Source organism: Monodelphis domestica, chromosome 2, assembly GCF_027887165.1.
Source record: "Monodelphis domestica isolate mMonDom1 chromosome 2, mMonDom1.pri, whole genome shotgun sequence".
Lineage (NCBI taxonomy): Eukaryota > Metazoa > Chordata > Mammalia > Didelphimorphia > Didelphidae > Monodelphis > Monodelphis domestica.
The window spans coordinates 429,376,230-429,402,330 of NC_077228.1; the positions used below are offsets into that span (position 1 = coordinate 429,376,230).

Consider the following 26,101-nt stretch of genomic DNA (forward strand, 5'->3'; position numbering starts at 1 on the left):
GGACAGTGAGATCAAATCAGCCACATGCAAAACTTCCAAGAAAAATGGGAATTGGTCTTAGGCTTTGGAAGAGTTAAAAAATCAAACAGAGATAGAAGAAAACTGGGGGAGAGGAATGGAAGTAATACAAGAAGAAAATATCAGTTTAAAAAGCAGAATTGGCCAAATGGAAAAAAGAGACACAAAAATCTAAAGAAGAAAAAGAGTTTTTTAAAAAGTAAAATTGACCAAATGGAAAAGGAGGCTAAAAGTTCACAGTAGAAAATAAATTTCTTAAAAATTAGAATTGGGAAAATAGAAGCTAATGACTTCCAGAGACTTCAAAAAACAATAAAACAGAATCAAAAGAATAAAAAAGTAGAGGAAAATATGAAACTTCTCACTGAAAAAACAACTGACCTGGAAAAAAGATCTAGGAGGAACTATTTAAGAATTATTTGACTACCTGAAAGTCATGATAAAAAAGGCTAGACATCATATTATAAGAAATTATTAAAGAAAACTGCTCCAATATTCTTGAACAAGAGGGTAAAATAGAAAATGAAAGAATCCACAGATCAACTCTTACCATAAATCCCCAAATGACAACTCCCAGGAATTTATTAAAGAATTATCAAAAGATTGGACATGGTAGAGAAAATACATAATATTCTTAGATTTAGGACAACATGATTCGTTAAAAATCAAGGGGGTAAAGGGGGCAGCTGGGTAGCTCAGTGGATTGAGAGCCAGGCCTAGAGACAGGAGGTCCTAGGTTCAAATCTGGCCTCAGACACTTCCCTGCTGTGTGACCCCGGGCAAGTCACTTGACCCCCATTGCCTAGCCCTTACCACTCTTCTGCCTTGGAGCCAATACACAGTATTGACTCCAAGACAGAAGGTAAGGGTTTAAAAAAAAATCAAGGGGTAAAAAAGAGAATTGCACTGAGAGAAAAGGGAAGGGAGAGATGGAATGGGGTAGCTTATTTCACTCTAATTTCTTTTTCTTGGTATTGTCTAAATATACATCTCTGAAATCTATCTATTTCTCCTATGGTCTCTGGAGATTACAAGTCTAATTTTTTTTCTTTCACTTGATAAAACCTTACTCCAACATAGCTGTCCATGTCCCTTTAAGTCTTCTTTTCTCCAAATTAATCTTCCTCAGGTTTTTCAACTGAATATTTAAAAAAAAATAAGTCTTTACTTTCTGTCTTTGTAACAATTCTAAGATTAGAAGAGCTGCAAGGGCTCAGCAATTGGGGTTAAGTGACTTGCCCAAGGATATACAGCTAGGAAGCATCTGAAGTCAATTTTGAATCCAGGTCCTCCCGAGTCTGGGACTAGCACTCTATCCATTGTACTACTTAGCTGCCCATTTCAACTGAATTTTGACGCATTGATGACCTCATGGTTGGGGCACTGACCAGTGGGTAAGTTTTTGTTTTACGTTGGATAGAGTTGGAAAAGACAGTAAGATTCATTTTCCAGCCATATCAACATCCTGGTCTATAGCTACTGCATATTTTCCAACTATAGCTAAAATTGTGGTACCAAGAACTGAACAGGTACTCCTATTTCTTGTGCTTAGTACTCACGGTCATTTGGGGTTTTTTTGTGTGCTAATAATTTCTACAATATTCTTTGTATTCTCATTTATTTTTCCTTATAGAGAATTAAATTGTAAGGTGATTGTTTAAGGTGGATTTTAAATGCTTTTGTTGTATCTTTCTGGAATGACACACTCGAAGCACTTAAAATTATATTAGTATTGCTAAAGAAGCATCAGGCTTTGTGACTAGAAGGGTAGCCTCAGAATTAGTGAGATTTGTATTCAAATTCTTTCTCTAACACATTTAGGCTATATATCACTTAACTTCTTAGTGCCCCTGACAGCTTTCTAAGACCACATCTTCAGGTCTGGCTCCATGAAATACAAAAGACAGATGTTATCTTGATATAAAGACTACTGAATTATTTTTATTTATTCTAAATTTCTGTCCACTATATATACTTCTTTACTTCAGAGGTTTCCAAATGGGGGCTGAGGGGGACTTACAAACCAATCTGAGGGTGGGAAGATGGGTGACATCCCCTCATGAGGCCTGTCTCCAGCATAACTGTACTTACCTTTTTCCTGGAATATTTTCCATCTCTTCCTTGTCTTCTGGGCAAACTCCCAAGTCCCAGTTTCTAAGCTTCAGGGCTCCCAGCTACCTACCAACACATGTACTTGAGTGCCATTGGGAAAATTCTGCTCTGACATGCTGCCTCACAGATCATCTTCATGGCCACAGAGTTGGGGCGATGACCAGTGGGTAAGAGCCCTGATGTCTCTCTTCATTTTGGATGGGACAGAGTCAGACAAGACGATGAGGCTCATGGATAGATCATAAAATGGAGATAATAATGCCATCTACCTCACAAAACTGTTGTATCAAATAATTTAACATACAAAAAAAATTTTATAAACCTTAAAGCACTATATAAATGCTAGCTTCTCAGGATAATTAAATTAAAATTTAATAATTAATTATCAATGAATATATTAATAATTGTGCCTGTGATAATTTAAAATTATTATATAACATTAATGATTATTTGTTTAAAACTTACATTTTAGTTATATTAAATTAAATATTCATTTATTTAGGATAATTAAAAACACAACAATGGATTTAGTTTTGTTAAATTGCTTAGGCCAATTAGGATCAATGTAATAACCAACCATGATTCCAAGGGACAAGAGATGATGTAGGATACCTGCTTCCTGAGAGGGAGGTTGGTGATGGACTCAAGATACAGAATAAGATGTACTTTTGGGAGTATAGCCAATGTGGAAACTTGCTTTGCTTGATTATGTCATTTATTATATGAGTGTTTTGATTATGTTATCTTTCTCCCCATCCTTCTTCCACTTCTGAACTTCCCTATTACATTGAGGGTACCCTCCTAGACCCTAACTAGGCGCCATTATTAACTCCTTACTTTTCCTTATCCTATATTTCCAATTAGTTGCCAAATCTTTATGATTTTACCTTACATCTCTAATATCTATTTCCTTCTCTGTACTCATACAGTTGACACCCAAATTTAGGCCCTCATCATCTCTTACCTGGACAATTCTTGATTGAAATTTTGTCTTCAAACTCTCTTACTCTCTCCAATCCATCCTCCACACAGTGGCTGAGCTATATGGCCTTGAATGAGAAGAAATATTCTAAAACATAGGTCTGGCCATGCCATTCTCTTGCTGGAAAACTTTAGGAACAAACGTCATTTTATCTTTATCTCATTCTTTGAATTTCTATTTTTTGTATAAGTTTTATTATTACATCATTTTTTGGTATAATACTACATATGTAAAAAATTATACACAAGTAAATATTCACATATTGGGGGTACATACTCAAAGGATTGTTTTCTCTATGGGGTACATAATGAAAAAAGTTTGGAGATCATTGATGTGGTTATCCCATTTAACCTATTATAAACTGTTTATTCCAGGAAGTGCTTACTTTATTAAATAATTGTGTAAGATTTATATGGGGAAGGGTCTATTTTTTTATTTTAACCTCATTGAAGTGTCAGAAAACAATAGTAGTTTTAAGAATACTTATGCTTTTACTCAAAATTTAGGCCTAAGCATTTATAGATTTATTTTTTTATTTTTATATTTATTTTAATTTTATTCATTAAGTTTATTTTTTGGATTTATTTTATTCATATTTTATTAAATTTATTATTTATTTTATAATCAGTCATATGTAAATGTGTATTTATTAATTTATTATATTTAATTAAAATGTTAAAAAATTAACAAGCAGTTATTTTCACTCCCTCAAATGAAAAACAAAACAAAACAAAACCCTCCACCAAACTCATATAACAAACATTTATAATTGAGCAAAAAAAAAAAAGTTTCCACTTTGGCCCCTGGAATCATGGTTGATTATTGTATCAATCCCAGTTGACCCAAGCAATTTAACAAAACTAAAGTTGGTAGTGTGTTTTTTAAAAAAATTAGTTTAAAGTTGTCTTGTGGGAAGCTAGTATTTATATAATGCTCTTAGGTTTGCAAAATACTGTTTGTATATTATGTCATTTGATCCTGGCTTTATCTCCATTTTATAGCTGAGAAAACAGAATGAGAGAGTTTAAGAGATTCACCCACACTCATATAGTTGGTAAATATCTGACACAGAATTTGAACTGAAGTCTTCTTTACTTCTGTTTTAATCACTCTTCCACCTCTGGTGGCTCCTCATTAGCTTCTTAAATGTGAGGCATAGTGTAAGACAGTTTTTAAATGAAATGCATTTTCTTTTTAGCATCTTTCCCATTTTCCAAAGTGATTTATGCATGTATGCACATATATACATGGACATATATTTATGGGTTTGTGTATACATTTACAAAGGGCAGCTAGGTGGCACAGTGGATAGAGTGCCAGTCCTAGAGTCAGGAAGTCTCAACTTTCTGAGTTCAAATTTGACCACAAACACTTACTAGCTGTACTTGGGCAAGTCATTTAATCCTGTCTGCCTCAGTTTTCTCATTTCTAAAATGAGCTGGAGAAGGAAATGGCAAACTACCTTAGTATCTTTGCCAAGAAAACCCAAAATGGGCTCATGAAGTCAGACATGACTGAAAAGACTGAATAATGACACACATATGTACATATAATGTTTATATCTGTTTATACATATATATATGCTTCTATGTTAATAGTCTTCCCACTGCTGAAAGGTAAATTTCTTGAAAGCAGGAATTATTTTGCAAGTCTTGTCTTTTTGTTGCCAGTGTACAGCACAACGCCTGCTTAAAACTTGTTTATTGATTGATTGACAATAAGAATAAGGGAGAAAAAAAGAGATTGGGGGCTTGAGAATTGAAACATGTTGTGAATATTCTGTTCTTAGCAAGTATTTCACTGGATCTGTGATCTTACTGTTATGGGTATTCCTCCTGCCACCTAGATCTCTCTCAAATGATCTATACCTTCTCGTCTTATATGAAGGTTCCACAAGTTGGTTCATTCAATATGGCGGACGCTTCTCTCCAGGACTCTTGATATTATGTAGGTAACAATGCACAGATAGTTTATCTCTTGCTTTTTAGCATGTAGCCTGGAGGGATTGGCCTATGGGGGAAGAGTAGAGTTGGATTCAGTACAAGTGATGATGTGGAAGCTTCAGGCAAGCCTGTTTCTGGCCATGTGTGACTGAAGGACTCATCTGTATGATGAGAGGAAGGTTGTATTGGAACTGAGTGATTACACCAAAGAGGTGGTGCTTTACCCCTGTCTTCTATTTTTCTTTATGACTGGGTGAGAGGGAGAACTTTTAGTTTGGTTACCTCAGTCCCTCTAAGATGGGTGGAGGTAAAGGCAGCTCCTCTGTCTCCCAAACTGGCCAGTGGCAGTCGTCATCCCATGCCCTTTGTTGGTTGCTTCCCTCAGTAGGTGACTAAGCAGCAGTTTGTAAGTAGAAATACCCAGAGAGAAGTCTTGTGAGTTCAGAAGATCTAAAGTTCCCATCCAAAGTTTCTCTGGCAACAGAAGCTGCAGTTCCCATCAGTTTGGAAGTGCCCAATGGCAATGAGAACACTTTCAATGTATATGGAAAGGCAATAATTCTAGGATAGTGGCAGCTTTCACAGCAAGACTCTTCATGATAGAGGAAAAGAAATGGCTATGGATGCTAGAAAAGCACTGAGCTTTAGAGTCCAACAGAGATACACTAAAAGAGAGAAAAAGACTTCTGGGTCAGGAGTTGGGAAGTACCTCTTTACCACACATGTTCTCTATAAGTGTGTCTTACTGCTATTGTATTTTAAACATTATCCCACTCTTTCCATGAACATAGTGTTATCTGTGGGAGAATTTATCTTAGGTTTCAGGAGATAATATTTTTCATGACTTTTCAATAAATGCCCTTTCTAAAAACTAATTATATTTGGCTGGCTGACTGTTAATGGGGATCATAGGGGATGGGGATCTGTAAATCCAGCACCTCAAGATTACTACTAGAACCATGAGATAATTTGTAGAGTATCCCTGGGGATATTAATCAGTGAAAGCTATTGCCCACTTTAGGGAGTGGCTCCATGATGGGGTACTATATACATTAGGTCCCACCTCTTTTTCTAGCCTATATCTCACTGATGATATATTTTACACTTTCTTGAATACCTTTAATTATTGGTAATATATTGCAATCTAAACCCACCATGAATTTCTTAATTGTCCTTTGGTGAATCATAATACTGATTCTTTTCAAGTTGTGACATCTCCCAATTTGCAGTCATATAGTAAAGATAAAGATCTCAATCTGAGTTGAAGGAGGTAATATTCTTCTCTAAACATCTGGTTTTACTTGTTCCTCCAAAGAAACTCAACATTGACTATGTAGGAAGGTTACTGCTGTAATTTAAAATGTTCATTGCATCTTTAGAATATTCTCTGAGAATATAATAGGTCTGTGTTCCAAGAAGAATGGGGCCTACATTCACAGGCCTGGGACCAAGAATGAATCAATAATATTATTGTTTAAACAGTAAGTTTGAAAAAAAATCCTGATAAACAATTCCTTCCAATTTAGGAACTGTAATTCTCAACCTCCTTCCCCTTCCATGAGCCAGTAAGGATCAGATTTAGAACCAAAATTCAAGCAAGATGTAAAATTCATAGAATATTAACACAATTGATTAATGTAAATAAGTATATAAACATAGGCCTAAAGGCAAATAGTCCAAAATAGAAAATAAATTTTGCTCTGAAAAATTAAAAAAAAATGGAAATTCTGATCCCAAAGCATAATTTTACACTCTTCTAAGTAATGTCATGCTTATTGCTATCAATCAGGTCAATCAGTTATGATGATAAGAGGACCATTACATAAATTTCTCCAAGTTTTAAAGCACCATATAATTCAATGAACTAAACATTTAATAAGTGCCTGCCATATACCATGTATTATAATAGGCACGGGGGATATAAAGATGAAAATTAAATGTTATCTGCTCCCAAGGAGTTGATATTCTGTAGGGGAAGACAACATGTACATATCAAAGTAAAGTATCTACCAAATAACTTCAATGTAATTTTGTGTATGTAGGCATAAGCGGTAGGTCTGGAGGGGGAGGATTGGAAAATAAAGTTCTCCTATATATGGGCTTGAGATGAACTTCAAAGGAATCCAGTGATCCTAAGAGAGAGATCCAGAAGGGAGTGCATTCTAGGCAAAGGAGAGAGATTATTAAGTAAAGATGTGATGGTGGTAGATGTATAAGGAAAGTTAAAATAATGTTTGCCATTTCTAGGGCCTTGTGGGACCACAGGAAGAAATCATAATATGCTTTATTTACCCAAGTGTTGACAGGCAAAATTGATTTAAAGATAGCTTCAAAGGAGACAATTTTTCTTAACATTAACAGAATTTAGTCATTGTGGGAAGATGGCAGAGTGAGTAGGGCACGAAGCTTTCTTACCTTCTTAATGCTCTCTTCAAACAATAAAAAATAATTCCACAGAATCAAAGCTAAAAATAGCAAAAAACAGATAGGAGTTGTGAGTGAAGTTGAACAGCCTGGGAAAACTAGGGAGGAAGGTTTCTGACTTCCCTGGCTTCAGGCTCACCAATATAGGCTCTGTGAGCAGGAACAGAGCAAACAGAGTGGAATCAACAAGGTAATACCTGAGGGCAGGATTGGCTACCTCACCTTGTTTGATGAGACAGAAGTCTGCTACTCTAAGGATACCACTGGAATTCTCTGGCAGAGGGCCCTGGGAGTAGCTATGTCAGTTGCAGCCCTTGATCCAGAGACCTATGCAGTACCACAGCTAGGGATTGAAGAAGTGGACACTGTGGAGTCTGCAGGTTCTGGGCCCTCAGGCTAGGAGCTCAAGTCTTGCTAGGAGCTCACTTGCTACTAGCAAGTGAGGGACTTTAAAGGCCTGAGGAATGTGGATGGACATTTTCTCTGTTCTAGGCTGTGACAGGAGGGAAGGAAGAGTGAGGAAGGAGATGTCCTGGTGAGTATGGTTGCTGAAGGACTAGGGCCTTGTTCGCTGTGGTCACTTCTAGGAGAGTGAAGTCCCTGGTTGAGCCAATGGGGGAAGCAGACTGGCTGCTTACAGCAGCAGTGGCAGAATTGCCCATGGGCTCTGATTAGAACACCTGAGGTCAATCACAGACTGGGGCTTTAGGAGGGGACCTGGGATTACATCAGACCCTGGCCTATAAAAACTGCAATAACTAAATAGAACCCAGGTAAAAACAAACACAAAAGAATTCTGAAACTTGAGGTAATATACAGCCAGCATAATAGGAACCTTAGGTGTTCAGTAAACAGCCAATAATTAAATCTATTGGCTTAAATGCTAAAATGAAAAAAATTAAAAATTATAATAAGCAAGCAAAAGAGAAAGAACCAAATTATTGATAACTAATATCGGGACAGAGAAGACCTCAGGTCAGAGAAAAGTGAAGTAAAAATAAGTACATCGCAAATAACAAAACAATAAAATAAATGACCACAAGCTGAAAAAGAGCTTTTGGAAGAGCTTAAAAAAGACCTCAAAAACTAAATTTGTTTTGAGGAGGAATTAGAAAGAAAATAAGAACAATGTAAGAAAATCAAGACCATTGTGAAAGATCATCCAAATGGAAAAAGAGATCCAGAAACTCACAGAAGAAAATAATGTATTAAGAACCAAAATTGGATAAGGAGATGATAACAATATCCTAAGACAATGAGAAATATTAAAGCAAAATCAAAAGAATGAAAAAATAGAAAATATTAATATTAATATGGTCCCAGCATCAAATTGTGTCTGCTGCCCAAGGACTAATCTAGCTAAATATGATTCTGGTAATGTATTTCACTGAGAATAAGTCAGATTAAAGTGATCAAATCAAATGCTGACAGGAACATGGAAAAACAAGCTCAACAATTCATTGTTAGAAAAACAGTGAACTTTTATTTTTTAGAAAACAAAATGGAAATATACATTAAGAGCTGTAAAGCTGTTTATGTTCATTGACCTAGGGAACCCATTAGGAATGGGCTCAAAGAGCATTATTGAGAGGGTAAAAAGCTGTTTATATATGAGCAAAGACTTCTTTTTCTTCCTTTATTTTTTCTTCTTTCTTTCTTTCCTTCCTTCCATTCCTTTGATTTTCTTTTTTTCTTTCTTTACCTTTCCATTTCTTGAAGGTGGCAGGCTTTAGTAAATATTTAGGAAAGGAACATATCTTTTGATAGTGGAGAGATATAAATGCAAGACAAAATAAACACACAATAATCTGAGGAGGGAGAGAATGCTAATAATTCTAAGGCAGTGACTGCTGAGCTGGGTTTTGGAGGAAGCTGATACATGGGTAATCTAGGCATCTTTTGGCATTTCCATTTCTTTTTTTCCTTTTTTTATTACACCAAAGATCTCTATATTCCTTTAGTCTTTTGGTTCTCATAGTATTCTAGGGGATAGGGCATTTGTCTCAGTTTGATGTACCTTTGGGATAGCTTTGTTGTTGGAGAATGTGGGAAGGAAGTTCTAATAAAAATGTGTATGTAAAGATCTATCTAATAATTTTCACAGATGGATGTAACTAATAGATTAGAAAAGTCATTAGAAGGCTCATTACCTCATTATAAGATAATTTCAATTTTTATTTTAAAAAATAAGTTTCATTGATACCTTCTGCCATTACATCACAATCATCTCTAGCTATGCCACTCCTTGGGCCCTTCTCCACAAATTCTGATTATTTTGCTTATGGAAAAGACATAGTAAGGAAACTTGAGACGTGTTTAACTACAATGACAGGAAAGTGAATAACTAGCTCTTCTCCACTTGAAATGAGAACTAAGAAGAAGATGGATGGCTGAGTATGATTTAGGTTAGTTTGAAGAACAATATACTTTGATGAAGAAAGGATTTTGAGACAACATATTACAAAGTGGTGGTATATCTGTCACCATTAAAAAATGGAAAAGATGAATGAAATGATACAGGTACAGCAGGCCAAGGTAGGGAGGGGGCCCAGAGCCCATGCTTCCTTGACTTTTTTTTTTTAATCAACTCAAGCCCCTTGATCTTCTCTGTCAGGCTTTTCATCAACATGTAAACAGTATCAACTATTGCTACTATTTTAGCCATATTTGTTTTGAATAAAAATAATATAAAAAGACAAGAATAAAATAGGGTTTATTGGAGCAATATTATTTTATACAGACACTGGACAGCTTCTTTTAAGTATTTGTATACCATGGCAATCTTAAAGTTGGTTTTAATTCCTTAAGTACAAAAGATGACCTACAGGAAGATGCATGCCTTATCTGTCCTAATTTTATTGGCTATGGCTATTAGTGACATCCTTACACATGAAAATAAACTGTACAACATCATAGATAACATTTATATCTCTATAAACTGCCCTTGGGAAAAGCTTAATGCTTTGTTAGGTGCTAACAGTATAACTGGCAAACTTCTGGAGTTTCTCAGGAAGCTGAGATGATGTCTCACTTGTACAATGTGTTGAAAGATTTGGCCTGAAAATCAAACTCATGATTGCAGGAACAGCACTGATCTCAGAACTAGTTTTGCTTATCACTGTGATATTGGAATCAGATAATTTATCCCTACCAAAATTAAACTCTTTTAGTAAGGGGTTAGTTAGCGTGGTGGTTATATAAATAAATGGTTCTATGATACTTTCCAAAAGGCTTTGACAATTTTCCATAGGCATTCATGGATTTTTTTGCAGTGCATGAAAGTAGCATGGCAGTATACACATCCCCACTGGTATTTCTGCTCAATATGGCAGCCTCTACATCACATTGTCTTAGTAGTAAATGAACTCAGGAATTATATAAATCTTTCAAAACCCTGCACACTGAAGAGCACGAGTGGTTGAGTCAGCTGATAGCTATGTCTGAAAATGCTAGCAAGTCCTGAAATGTGTTCAGTGACCGAGTCTAAGTTATAAAATGTTAATTTCTGGGGCAAAAGAGAATGAAAAAATTAAATTGTAAGAACTAGTCTGTTTTACTTAACAAAGAAATTTTTGCTGTCTACAGTCAATCGGCATTATTGTTAAAATTTTGCCCACAAATACACTGAAAGTATTTCTCTTTTCAGTTTAATTTCCTTTTCTTTGATAAACTAAGATGAAATGTGGTGAATATGCAAGTGGTCCAAATGTGCTCTGAAGGAGATCAAGGTGTTAGACACAACAAAGAACTTATGTGTATCATATTAGGAACTCTCAAGAAATGTTAATTGTTCAATCAATGACAAGAGAAATTATAAAAAGGAAAATGAGCAAATTCTTTTTGTAAACCCGTCTCTCCCCTACCCCAATTTAATCTCTTGCATCACTTTATTTCTCTCTTCCTATGGTCTCCACTGATCCAAATTTAAACAAAGTTCCCAATAATTATTTTGACTCTGTCCCACTAATTCCTCCACCTGATCACTGATGTTTGAAATTCATTTAATGGGGAGAGAAGCCTTTCTTTTGACAAAGAGAAGAGTCAAAATATAGATTTGTGGGAGAGGTAACATGTTGACAGATTCACACTAAAATAGAAATAACCAATATGAAATCTATTCCTGAGAGCAGGTTTTGATAGGAGATGAAGGGAAAGGCACCGAGTACCTAAGATGGAGAGGGGACAGGAAGATCAGAGAAAGGGGAGACTGGGGATGCAAGACAAACTTCACTTGCTTTATAGTTGGCCTTGGTTCTCTCTCTCTATGTATATGTATATTGTATGTACACATATATCTGTGTCAAAGGATGAGGTGAAACGCTCACACTGCCACACAATGGCCATCTCCCTGAGCCGCTGTATCGCCTGCATGAACAGATTACATTCCATATCTCTATTTTCAGGCACAGCTTACCATAATCAGTCTTTGACTTATATTTTATTTTAATCCCATGAACAACTATAGACACATCAATAGTTATCGAATACTGTCAGAGGAAGAGATTTTTAACTAGAGTTAAAAGGAATACGACTAAAGGTTTTTGGATTTGACGAGGATTTTTTTTTTTAATATTCTCAATGTTCTTAGCACAAGTCCAAAAAAAAAAGGTTAATTTCTAGAATCAGACACCTAGATAAAATATCAATGGAAACCCCATCTTCAGCCACTAAGAGACATGTTTCTCATAGGTACATCCCATTTATGAGGTAGTCCGATTCCTCAGATGTTATGGGTCGGGCTTTTTTGAGTTTCTGTCTCACCCATCGAAGTCGGCAAGCAATCATGAGGAGAAGCAAAGCGGTGATGGCCAAACCTAGTGCCAGGGGCAAGACTGCACCTGCAAGAAGGTTCAGAAAAGAAAGGATCAGTGGTCAGTGACACATGGAATTCCCTACTTGGAGGTAGAGAAGTCTAGCTTTTTAAACACTGAACATGAACTCTGTCTCATTGTCAAAGTTCCTTAATTGCACTTTGTCACCATGCTGCTTCCCCACTTTGCTTTTTATTTTATTTTGTTTAAACCTTTACCGTCTGTCTTAGTATTAATTCTAAGACAGAAGAGTGGCAAGAGCTAGGCAATCAGGGTTACATGACTTGCCCAGGGCCACACAGCTAGGAAGTGTCCAATGTCACCCCAGTTTGCTTTGACCCACTTTAAGGAATACTTCTATGAACAAAATAAGGGCTGTACGACTTTATTTATGGATCAACGCATAATGATCCTCATTTCCTTAATATAAGAGAGACTCCTGAATTCTTAGTCATATTTGGGCTTTAAGAAGGTTTTTGGGAAGAAAGGAACGAACCTATGATTTCCACTCTGGTGAGGAAAATCCTTCGGTCAGCGCTGGTCAACACCTTCGGGGATCCTACTCTGCCAACATATATTCGGGGACCCTAATGTCAATCAGCCAATATTTGGATTATAGGATCCTAGCTTTAGCGCTGGAAGGTCTCAGAGCTTATCTAGTCCAACCTCCTTATCTTACAAAAAGGTTAAGTGACCAGTCCAAGCTCAGACAGGGCAATAAGTGGCAGAAGTAGGATCTGAACCTGTTCTTCTGACACCAAACCTATCATTCTCTGCTATGTTAGTAACATTTAGGAAATAGTTTATTGATTTACATAAGTTCCTGGCTATGAGAATGGGAAGAGAGAGTTGGGGATCATCAATTGTTTACTTTGTCAGTCCAGCTTTCCAAATCCATGACTCAACACCATGGAGCTATAAAAGAGCCACTTTGGGACTTGCTTCCAGCTCACCATAAACTCTTCTTCCTTTGCACTAACAGAAATGAACATTCACTCAGCATTTAGGACACATGGTCTTATTTGGTTATTTCTGTATGTTTTGCCTCGCCAAGTACATCAAGAGCAATGACTCTCTTTTAAGTCTTTGTATCTTCACCCAATTCAATATACATGGTGTCTTAAAAATCTTAGTGTAGTCTTAAGGCTGTGAGGCTTAAGCAGGCATCCTGGATGATGATCCTTAACTTCAAAATAGGCTGGCTTCATTTTTGGCTGAGTGTAGAGGTACTGATGTTAAGCAAATTGCTGCTGTTTTTTTTTTTAAATGGTACCTCCTGTTTTAGAGTCAGTGCTGTGTATTGATAAAGGCTAGATTATGGGGGTAGACTTGCCCAGGATCACACCATTAGGAAATGTCTGAGGCCAGATTTGAACCCATTTGAATTTTTTTTCTTTAAACAAAAATTTTTTTATTACGATTCATTTAATTCTCTGATGTATGTCCTTGGTTTGATAAAAAATATATTTTCCTTTCTTAGGAAGAACAAAAAAAAAAAAGAGGTCAGTCACTGGGCTTTCAGCAAATAAACCATTATCTTTTACGTACATGTGATAAAGTAATACCTGATAACCAACACACTTACATAATTAAATTATATCCTTTGTCATTTAGACCAAATGAAAACATAAAAAATATTTTTAAAGCACACATTCTTGGGTCTCAATTTTCTATGAAAATGTAAAACCAAAAAACTTCCAATATTTTTAGAGAATTTTTAGGAAGATAAATGGCCTGCCTCAAGTATGTGATGGATACTATATAGAATAAGACCCTTAGTACTGATGATTATTGGGCTCTAAATGCAGCAAAGATTTTGCAAACCCCAAGAGAATAATTTACCTGCCCCAGGCTCTACTCTTTACCTACAGATCCTCATGGTGCTTGTTGTAGAGACCAACTCTGGAAAAAAACCCATTTCCTATCCTGCCCTTGACATTAGTTGCAGGACTATGGGCAAATGACTTAAGCTTCAGTTTCATTATCTGTAAGGCAGGGATAATAAGGCTTTTATTACCTACTTTGCAGAGTTATGTGAAGATCAAAGTCATGTAAAACACTGTCAGTCTTATGAACATCAGTTATAATCATCAGCCATTGCTCAGATGCCCAGACTGGAATTGTCTTTACAAGCTTGAAAGGATTTGGGAAAAACTGAATGTGGCTTAGCTGAAATTCCTCTCATTGAATTTGGTAGGTTTCATCACGTCCCTCTTTTTTTCTCGTCAACGTTTGCCAGTGATTCTTCCACTAGACTTGCTTTAGAGAAGGTACAGTAAGAATTATTTTTAGCTACAGGGATCTTAGAGCCAACTGGTGAAACCAGAGAACAGAAGAACCTACAGGACAGGTCTGAACTGGCTTCATAGCTAATGAGCTAAAAATAGTCATTAAGTTCAGAGGCTTGAACACAAGAAGCATTCCTGAGGCAGGTTATATACTTCTTGGGATGCTCAAATATCATTAGACTCATATGATAGATAGCTCACATTTAGGATACTTTGCCAAGTATTTTCCTTTATAATTCTGTGGGATCCCTAATAATATAAGTGAGATTTTTATAGAAAGTTAAAGTTTTCAAAGTGCTTTTATTTTTAAATTTAAAAAATAAATTAATTTTTTTGGTGATTCTATATTTGATATACAACAATTAACATGAGTATTTTGTTTTGGAAAAAACAACTAAAGAAGATTTTTATGATTCTATATTTGACATACACTAACATGAGTATTTTGATTTGGGAAAAAGAACTCCATTACCAACAACATGCTATTTAAAAAAGGCACATAATAAATGTAATACGATCATTTTATTGTTCTTTAAATTCTTATCTTCCATCTTAGAATCAATACTGTGTTGGTTCCAAGGCAGAATTGGGATATCAAGGAAAGTGAAAGCTCACAGAATGTTCCTGGTGTGAGTTTTAGTAAAAATGATTCTTAACCATGGCATATTGTATTCTGCAGTGGAGTGTAAGCTCTTTGATGACAGGAACTACTTTCCCCCCCATTGTATCCCTAGTGACTAGAGCAGTACATTGTACATAATAGGTACTTAATAAATGCTTTCAGGATTGGACTGGATTGGAGTGAACTCTCAGGACCTAGGTGGCCAGCTAGGAATGTGTTTGTTTTTTTTTTTTAGCTTGTATAATTTGAAAATGAAAATGTACTTGCTCCTCCCTCTCCTAGAGCAAACCAAGTTTATTCTTATTAGTGACCTTCTGTGAAACTAAATTCTATTTCTTGATCACATAGCAGTTGAAGAAATACTTTCTGTTCTCAGATTATGCCATCAACTGCAGATGACCTACATCTCTCCTGCTCTAGGGCAGTGGATTTTATTTTGTATTTTGATATCGAAATGCCTTGTCAATTTCTGAGGGGTAAATGCTCATACTGATAATTTAACAGTTAGCTCTAGAGCCTCCATATATCTGGTTTTGGCAAATGTACATAAATTATTGATAATTCATAACTGATAATCCAAGATTAAAGTAAAATGTTTCCTTCATTCCTTCCTTCTCTCTCCATTTTACCTTTCTTTCTTTCTTTCTCTCTTTCTTTCTTTCTTTCTTTCTTTCTTTCTTTCTTTCTTTCTTTCTTTCTTTCTTTCTTTCTTTCTTTCTTTCTTTCTTTCTTTCTTTCTTTCTTTCTTTCTTTCTTTCTTTCTTTCTTTCTTTCTTTCTTTCTTTCTTTCTTTCTTTCTCTCTCTCTCTTCCTTCCTTTCTTTCTCTCTCTCTCTCTTCCTTCCTTTCTTTCTCTCTCTCTCTTCCTTCCTTCCTTCCTTCCTTCCTTCCTTCCTTCCTTCCTTCCTTCCTTCCTTCCTTCCTTCCTTCCTTCCTCTCTTTTTCCTTTATATTCTGTCTAAGTATCAGTTCTAAGACAGAAGATCAGCAAGGGCTAGGCAATGAAGGTGAAGTGACTTGCCCAGGGTCACACAGCTAGGAAAGGTTTGAAATCAGATTTGAACCCAGGACCTTCCATCTCCAGGTCTGGCTCTCTATCCACTATGCTACTATAATTGCCCCTAAAATGTTTCTTAACAAGCCTGACACACGGTATCATCCTCATCCTCCATCCCCACATTTATGATCTCACTTAGAGAATCATAGACTATTAGGGCTGTATCACCCTAGATAAATCATTTAGCTTTCCTGAGCTTCTGTAAAAATATAGGGCGAGGGATTCTATGTTTTGAGTTTAAAGGGACTTCTGAGGGCACCAAAGCTAACCAATTCCTTCATTTTACAGAAAGCCCAGGGACATGAAGTGAGCTGCTGAAGATCACACAAAGAGGGAACAGCAGAACTAGTAATGAACCCAAGTCCTCTGACTCCAAATCAACCTCTCTTTCCACTGTACTAGTTCTTGCAGCCAAACTATGCTCATAATGATAGCTAAAAATCACATTATCTTTTGCTATATTATAATTTAGAAAGCATTTACAGGGCAGCTAGGTGGTTCAGTAGATAGAGATCCAGTTCTGGAGATGGAGAGTCCTGGGTTCCAATCTGGTCTCAGACACCTCCTAGCTGTGTGACCCTGGGCAAGTCACTTAATCTCTGTCTCCTAGCCCTTCCTGCCTTCCTACCTTGGAACCAATACATAGTATTGATTCTAGGATGGAAGGTAAGGGTTAAAAAAAAGAAAACATTTGCACTTTTACAGGAAAATCATCACTATCTCGTAAATGACAAAGCTGAGACTTAGAAGGGGTTTGAATGATGTTTCACAAAGCCTCTAAACAGCAGAATCAGGGCTAAAATTCTAGCCTCTTGAAAAAAGTTTTACTCCACAATAATCCTTATTACTATCATGTTTCATGCTTGTAAAATGCTTTCCTCATTGTTGACACTTACATAAAGCTTTCAGATCTACCCAGTGATTCATATCTATTATCTCATTTGATCCTCAGAATACTCCTGTGATGTAGATCGTATTATTCTAATTTTACAGATAAGGAAACTGAGTCTCTAAGAGGTGAAGGGACTTGCTCATGATCACATGACTAGTAAGTATCTGAAGAACCTGGGTTTGAACCCAGGTCTTCTTGACTTTAGAGCTTGTAAACTGTTTCCAAGGTGTGAGTGTGAATGATTGTTTCTACTAAGAGGCAGGCATTAGAGTGTTTCTTACCTGTTTCTGGGATTGGGTGCTCTCCTATTCGATTGTTCTTTGACTCAGGAATATAATTTCCCTCTTTCTCTTCTGTGTCTTTCCCTGAGGGGCTACTATCTGGGGGAAATCAAAAGGACATAAATGAATTCAACTGAAGTGGTGCAAGAAATAGATGGATTACCAACCATTCTTCCCCACTCCCAATCCCCCAATTGCCACCATCTTGGAAAAGAAGAAAGAAAATTTCGGTGGAAAGAAGAGCTCAGGTCTCAAACCTACCTAAGCATACCAGGCTTATGTATTTTGAATTTATTTCTTGCTTTTGTGTTCTACTGACATCCTGTCCTTATTATTGCTAGTCAGCTGGGTGGTGTAGTGGCTAGAGCACTGATGAGGTAGACCTGAGTTCCAAATATGCCTCCTACACTTACTAACTATGGACCCCTGAAAAAGTCATTTAAGCTCTTTCAGCCTCAACCTCCTATATCCAGAAATGGAATCCAATCTATAAAACAGAAATAATAGCTGTACTACCTCTCAGATTAGTTGAGAAGATCAAATGAGATGACTAATATAATTACTAACCTTCACCCTAACTGGGCAACAGTATACACAGTGTGGAATCCCCTCCCCCAGATTGCCACTCACCATGCTGACGTCTTCCATTGTGCAGCCACATAATCCTTTGCATGGCGCCTTGTTCTTGTTCAGTTACTCTCAGAACATGGTGCCACGCAAAGGACTATGTCACTGGAAGTAGTACTGTATGTGAGCAACGTTGCACTTTGTGGTGCCACCACATACAGTACTCCAGGAACACAGGATGCGAATTCATCCTGTGCTCCTCTCACTGACCACCAATGAAAGAGGTGCCTGTTCTGGAAGTGCAGTGGGGGCCACATGTGGCCTGTGGGCTGTAGTTTGGGGACCCCTGCACAAGAGCCTAAGTTTCCACAGAATTTTTCACATTTTAAAGTGATTTCCTATATGCCATCTTATTTTAATGATTCAATTAAATCAGCCCAGAAAATTGGTATTTTCTTATTGGATATTTTTTAGTTGAGCTCGAGCTTATTTGTCAGAGATCCTTGATCACTTAGTATTTTAACTAATTATTTTAAAATTTATTCAGTTATATATTTTAAACTTTTACCTTCTGTCTTGGAATCAAAATATTGGTTCCAAAGCAATAGAGTATTAAGACTTGGGCAATTGGAGTTAAATGACTTGCCCAGGGTCAAACAAGTAGGAAGAACCTGAGGTCACATATGAACCCCAGACCTCCCATTTCTAGGCCTGGCTCTCTATCCATTGAGTTACTTAGCTTTCCCTTTCTATTTAGTTATTTTGTTAAAAAAAAAAAACCCAAAACAACAACCCTTACACCTTCTGCCTTGGAACCAATTGATTCTAAGACAGAAGAGTGGGAGTCAAGTGACTTGGCCATAGCTAGGAAGTGTCTGAGGCCAAATTTGAACCCAGGACCTCTTGTCTCTGGGCCTGGCTCTCAATCCATTGAGCTACCCAGCTTCCCCCTCCCTTTTATTCTAAAATGACTTTGTAATTTTGAGAGTGAAGGAAAAAGTCTCCAGTTGGAAAATATAAATATTTTTTACTTAATCATTTGTTTATTCATTATTCAGCAATGCCTTTCAACTACAGAGAGAAGTAAGTGCAAAGTGCAATGGATCTGCACAGGCTATGATTATACTGCTTTATCACCCTATCTATAAGGATATATCTATATGCATAAATCCACCTCTCTGCTAGATTTATTGTGAACACCTGATCAACTTTAATACACTGCATCTCAGAACTCACAAACTCAAGGGACCCACTAGCTCCAGTTGTCTCCAAAACAGGGATTACAGGCATGTATCACCACTCCTGGTCTCATGACATTCCCAACACATTCGGTGCCATTTCATATGGTTAGGCTGAGACAACATAACCAAAATGGTACACAGCAAATAGAATACTCTCACAACCAGAAACTGAGGACTAATTGAAATTAAGTGTATTATCCCAGATGACTCAACTAATAAGCAACAGAACTATGGAACCACTTCAATCTGGGACTTTAATGACTAAATCCAGTGCATTTCTCCACTGTATCCCTCCCATAAATACAAATACAAAAGGGAACAACATGGAGAAATAAATCATAATAATGACAACAGCTCAAATTTATATATTGTTTTAAAGTTTTCCTCATTATTACTTAATTTGATCCCATGAGATAGGTATTATTATTATTAATTATTATGGTGTTATTTATTATTATTATTAATAATTAATGCTTATTATTATTATTCTCATTTTACATGAGGAAATTGAGGCTGAGAGGTTAAATGATTTCCCCAATATCATACAACTGGAATATAAAAATTAATTTAGGCTAAGGAACTGAGTTTCTCACCCTTGTGTCTTTAGGAAGAGGAAACCTAGCTCTCAAAACCTGATAGGAAGGAAGCCAGAGTCAGAGCTATAACAAGTATGTAACAACCAAGACTTTTCAGCAGGGCACTACACTTAGAGGGTCAGCCTCACAAAGCCTCGTATCCTTTAAGCAAGAATAATTAATGATAGGAAGCTACAAGATGTTGGACTGGAGAGAGATCTTCCTCCACTCTGCCATCTTTCCTCAACACAAAAACAGCTCCAGCGTCTTGGTTGTCTCCATCTCCTCCCTCATGGGATAGTATTCTTTCTCCCCTCCTCAATTAGGGACATGATTTATTTACTCTCTGCAGTTACACAATTCACAACTGGAGCTTTAGTTAGAATCAGTGTGGTAGAGCCCAAGGTATAATTTGGTACGTTTTTTGGTAAGGAGATAGATAAGAGCTTATCTGGTTGAGATAAAGGATTTAAATTTGGACTGTTGGAGATCTAGGTTTTGGCTGGGGAAGGAGGGAACTGAAAAAAAATTGTTATATGTGACTACCAAACACTCAGGATCATGTCCAGGCAGTGAGCTTTCTCTCTCTTCTTTTTTTCCTCTCTCATTTTCATATTATTTCTTGTCATTCTCCCTATTTAAGTATTTACAATGACTTACAATTGAATTAGACACCTAGCAGGATGTGTGATTTCACTGGTGTGGATGGTCCTGTTCCCAGTGCAGAGTATGATCCCTTCATGACTCTTTTTAAAAAAATTTTAATTAATTAATTAAATTTTCACATCATGATTTGATCTGTATAGTACTGGTCCAGGTCTTCATTGATCTTCCACAGAGACTCCACCTGCAATACTGAAGGTCTTCCTGTGGTTCCTCTATTATTTCTCACTCTTGCTACATGATTTAACCCATTGTCTTTTCTGGTCTCACGTCTTTGACGATGTCTTTGCATCCCTTCTTGCGTGCACTTTCACACCTATCAAGCATCTTTTCATTGCCTTCTGGGTCACCTGCAGTGACTAAAATTGTGGTGTTCTATATTTCACTGCCATGTAGCATCATGGAGAGAATACTGGGGTTAAAAAGATATTTTCTTTTGTGACAGCAAGCAACTCAGGACCACTAAAGGCATTTTACAATTCCCCAAATGTAATCAAGGCTTTACTCAAGCCATCGTTCTGTCTCCAGGAAATAAATTGATGGACTAAGTCAAGAGGTCTGTCCACTTGTATGAAGAAATGAGGGGAATCAGCATTTCCATCTACTTTTTATTCCAGGCTAATCTCTTTTGGAAAATGGTTATTGATTTCATTAAGGAGGCTTTGTTGTATTCTGGGGCTGGATGTAATCAGTTCAAAGGCAACTGCTAACAGCATCTGGAAAAACAATTGCAGACTAGATTGTTGTTCAGGTAAGAACGGGACCAGGTGGGTCTTTAAGATTTCTTCTCAGCTTGAGATTCCATGATCTTCTGGCATTTCTGTGGTGATGAAATTTTATCAGTCTTGATAGTGGAGCCACCTCAAATGGATTCTATCACGTCAAGGCTTGATAGAGGTGTTTTATCGTGGAAAGAGAGACAGCTCTGGAATCAGAGGTCCTGATTTTAAATTACATTGTTTATGGCTCCTAACTTTATCCTCTGGTGAAACTATTTAAGCTCTGTGGGCCTCAGTTTCCTTATCTGTAAAATGAACATGTTGAAGCTAATGCGTCTCTGGGGTCTAGTTCTATGATCCTAAGTGCATGTGAATGTATATATATATATCTGTATATGAGGGAAAAAAACTATGAAATACACAGATGTGTATATATTTGAAGTGGCAATGGTGTCTGAAAGAGGAACTGAATCTGAGCAAATATAAACAAAAGAAACTCTTCTGAAATGACAGAAAAAGGCTCAGGAGTCGATTTGCAGGAGTCTTAAAGATAGTTCTTTTTTACAAAAAAAAAGTCAGCTGAGAAGATGTTAGTAGCTATTAGCTGATATGGCTAATTTATCATCTTTGTGAAATTTTAATGAGAATGGTGCTGGCGTGATGGAGTGTATCACAGATGAAAACATAGGAAGGGAATAGGTAAGGCTTTGCAGACAGGTTTTTTGCTTTCTTTAAGCATCAGATCACACCTTCAGAGTCCTTCTACTGAGTGGAAAATGGAAAATTCAGCCTACTACTCATGACATCTATTTTTCTCAGCCTTCTTTTCAAGTGTCAAATTATATTTGACCCAGCTATGCCACATTTCACATTTTCCTGCTGCCACTAGGTCTCCTCACTACCTTTGGCATATAACCATATTGATTTTCAGCTCTATGCCTCTCCTCCTCCTCTACCCTGTCCCGTGCATCATTCATTTAATCATTTTCTCATTTAATCCTTTTATTCAAAATTTGATCACTTTTTAAAAAATTTTACTATTTAATCACTTTTATCCAAAAAAATATGCTAGGCACTAGGTGATAATACAAGACTTAGATAAGATGTGGCTCCTTTCCTTATGGAGTTTGGAGTCTAACAAGAGGATGAGACATACACACACAAATAACTATCTGACCCCATATTTCATGATAAGTCAATTGGAGAGGTAAAAAAAAATGATGTGAGGACCTGGGGGAAGTCTGTTACCATCTAGAGGCTCAGGAAAGGTAGAGGTAGCCTCTGAGTTTGGTTTGAAAGGATAGTTAGGAACTCAAGAGATGAAGAGTAGAAAGGAAGACATTTAGGGGGCATCTGAGTAGCCAGGTTTGGAGATGGGAGATCCTGGGTTCAAATAGGACCTCAGACACTTCCTAGCTGTGTGACCCTGGACCAGTTACTTAACCCCCATTGCCCAGCCCTTATTGCTCGTCTGCCTTGGAATCAATATATGGTATTGATTCCAAGATGGAAGGTGAGGGTTAAAAAAAAAGAAAGGAAGATATTCTAGGCATCAGCAATAGTGTGAAAGAAGGCAGAGCCTGAAGAGTGTGGGGAATGCTTGGTAAGTTTTATGTAATCATGTTTGGCTGTATTGTAAAATATGTGGAGGGGAGGAAAAAGAAGGAAAAGTTGCAAAAATAAAGTGGTGGTGGATTGTGATGGGTCTTGTTTAACTGGCTTAAACTTTATTCTCTACACATCTAAATTCTTTTTTTTTTAAACCCTTACCTTCTGTCTTGGAATCAATACTGTGTATTGATTCCAAGGCAGAAGATCAGTAAGGGCTAGGCAATGGGGGTTAAGTGACTTGCCCAGGGTCACACAGCTGGGAAGTGTCTGAGGTCAGATTTGTACACAGGATCTCCAATCTCTGGACCTGACTCTCAATCCAGTAAGCCACCCAGCTGCCCCCTACACACCTCAATTCTGCCCATCCTTCAGGGCCCATTTCAAAGTCTGCCTCATCCATGAAAATTCCTCCTATTCCTCAAGCTCACAGTTGCCTTTATTTTTATTGTTGTTCAGTCATTTTTCATTTGTGTCCAACTCTTTGTGACCTCATTTTTTGGGTTTTCTTAGTAGAAATACTGGAGTGGCTGGCCATTTCCTTCTCCAACTCATTTTACAAATGAGGAAACTGAGACAAACAGGGATAAATGATTTGCCCAGAGTCACCCAGCTACTAAGTGTCTAAGGTTGGATTTGAATTCAGGAAGATGAGTCTTCCTGACTCCAGGCTTGGTCCTCTACCCATTCATTGTGCCACCCAGCTGCCTAACAAAAGAACTCTATTTTTTCTTGTTCATTAGTTTGATTATAATCCTCTTGAGGGTAGGGGCCTTGTTTTGTGCATACTTCTTTACCTCCTAGATCACTAGGCATGTGTCCCTGGTTTTCTCTTTTAATCCTCTTGAAATATGGACAATTTTCTCTAGATCCCCTGACTTTCCAGGTCTGAAAGTAGCAGCATTAACACCAGAGAGTGCTTTCTCCAGCAGCTCTACTCAGAACAGCGTCAATATCTTCAGAGCAATTTTAATCAGGATCTCAGGAGTTCCACATCTTTTGAATCCTAGTGAATTTTGACTATGGCCTCTTCTTACTAAAAAGGACACCTGGCCTCCCCTTTGAACCTTCATGCCTTCTTTCCCTTAGGGTTAGTGGGCCATTTACAATGGAATTCTTTTCAGCCTTCCTTCCCCCCATCCATCCCCCCTCTCCCCCCCATAGCATCAATCTGGAGTTCTCTGTGCGAGTGTGCTGATAGGGTCTGAGTCATGGCCTACTTGGCAAGACAAGTTTGTCATCTGGATCAACTCCACATAGTGGAATCCAGTCACTGTGGATCTTGAACTTGACACTCTGAAATCTCGGGAAGAGCTGGGGCCCCGGCCTTACAGGGTTACGGATTATGTTTCCCACTCATCTGCTTCTGGTAGAAATAGAAACCCAGGGAAGCTGCTGCCTCATTATCTCCCTGAATAGTAGAAGAAAGCATTTTCCTTCACATGGTCTCTCCTTCCTGAGCCCAAACCTCTTCTCCCCCCCTTGCCCCACCCATCTTGGTCCTTTACTTTCCTCACTTTCTCCCAGTGGCCCACAACATCAATTTGTGGCCACATTAATAGCAAGGAATTGGGGGCAGCTGGGTGGCTCAGTGGATTGAGAACCAGGCCTAGAGATGGGAGGTCCTAGGTTCAAATCTGGCCTCAGACACTTCCCAGCTGTGTGACCCTGGGCAAGTCACTTGACCCCCATTGCCGAGCCCTTACCACTCTTCTGCCTTGGAGCCAAAACACAGTATTGACTCCAAGACGGAAGGTAAGGGTTTAAAAAAAAAAATAGCAAGGAATTGCAAAATGGGCAAACCTGGCTCGGAGTGAGAGTGAGTTGATGGCTCTGTTGCAGCCTGTTGGAAAACGGCTCCTGTTTAACCAAAGAGAACAATGGAAGGATGTTAGAATAATGATCTTTTTTTTAAACCTTTTTTTAAATTTTAAATCTTTCCTCTTAGAATCAATTCTGTCCATTGGTTCCAAGGTAGAGGAGTGGTAAGAGTTAGGCAATAGAGTTAAGTGACTTGCCCACTAGGGTCACATAGCTAGGAAGTATTTGAGGTGAGATTTAAATCCAGGACCTCCTCTCTCCAGATCTGACTCTCTATCCATTGAGCCACTGAGCAGTCCCCAATAATCTATTTTTGAAGTCTCTTTTCAAATCTGACTTGGTAGTAGAAGGATCTAATTGGAAAAGGAATCTAGGCAGAAATTTGTGACTAGTCAAAAGTGAAATATCTATGTATAATTTTTCATAGTTTTTAATATATTGACTTGGAAGGAGGTCATTTAGCTCTGGAAGGTAAAAATATTGGGGGGCAGCTGGGTAGCTCAGTGGATTGAGAGCCAGGCCTAGAGACGGGAGGTCCTGGGTTCAAATCTGACCTCAGACACATCCCAGCTGTGTGACCTGGGTAAGTCACTTGACCCCCATTGCCTAGCCCTTACCACTCTTCTGCTTTGGAGCCAATACACAGTATTGAGTCCAAGATGGAAGGTAAGGGTTTAAAAAAAAAAAAGAAGGTAAAAATATTGTTTTCTTATAGGGGGTCATGATATGAATTAGCCAACAAAGGAGATTGAGGAGTGAGATGAGTAGGAGGAGAACCAGGATAATGACAGTGTCATAAAAAGTCAAGAGAAAAAGGCAGCTGGGTGGACCCAGTGGATGGAGAGCCAGGTCTAGAGATGGGAGGTCTTGGGTTCAAATTTGGTCTCAGACACTTCCTAGCTGTGTGTGTGACCCCCAGCAAGTCACTTAATCCCCTTTGCTTAGCCCTTACTGCTCTTCTGCCTTGGAACCAAAACACAGCAGTGATTTTAAGACAGAAGGTAAGAGTTTAAAAAGGAAAACTTGAGAACAGAGAGTATCCTGGAAAAAAAATGGCGGACAACAGTGCCACATGTATTAGAACCTAAGGTCAAAAATAAGAACAGCTAAGAACATTATATGTGGTGGTTATGATTTCAATGGTAACTTTGGAGAGAGCAGTTTCAGTAAAAAAAAAAAGCCAACTGTAAAAGTGCAGGACATAGAAGACATAGCTAGGCAATAGTTTATGAAAAAGATGGAGATTTTAGTGGACTGCAAACTACATGAAATGGTCATCAAAAAAAAAGCTAATGTGATCTTGGGTTAGATTAAGAGAAACATAGTATCTAGAATATGGAGGTGACCCTCCTGGTGCACTCTGCCCTGCTTGACAATTCAGTTGTTTTTTTAGTCATGTCCAACTCTTGGTGACCCCATTTAAGCTTTTCCTTGGCAAAGATAATGGAGTGGTTGCCATTTCCTTCTCCAGCTCATTT

General features: G+C 37.6%; 1 protein-coding gene across 2 annotated transcripts in view; it reads right to left on the reverse strand.

Moving 5' to 3' along the window:
• Positions 1–10,173: 10,173 nt before the first annotated feature.
• The window catches only part of LRP11 (LDL receptor related protein 11), a 103,832-nt gene continuing 87,904 nt past the window's right edge, over positions 10,174–26,101 (reverse strand). The window contains exons 6-8 of one of the 2 annotated variants that reach the window (XM_056818925.1): positions 24,606–24,662; positions 17,430–17,528; positions 10,174–12,317 (exon numbers count right to left, since the gene is read on the reverse strand). In XM_056818925.1, coding sequence (XP_056674903.1) covers positions 12,163–12,317; positions 17,430–17,528; positions 24,606–24,662 — 311 coding nt within the window. In that variant the 3' untranslated portion in view covers positions 10,174–12,162. The remainder of the gene's footprint in view (positions 12,318–17,429; positions 17,529–24,605; positions 24,663–26,101) is intronic. The other variant, XM_007484711.3, reaches the window with a different exon arrangement.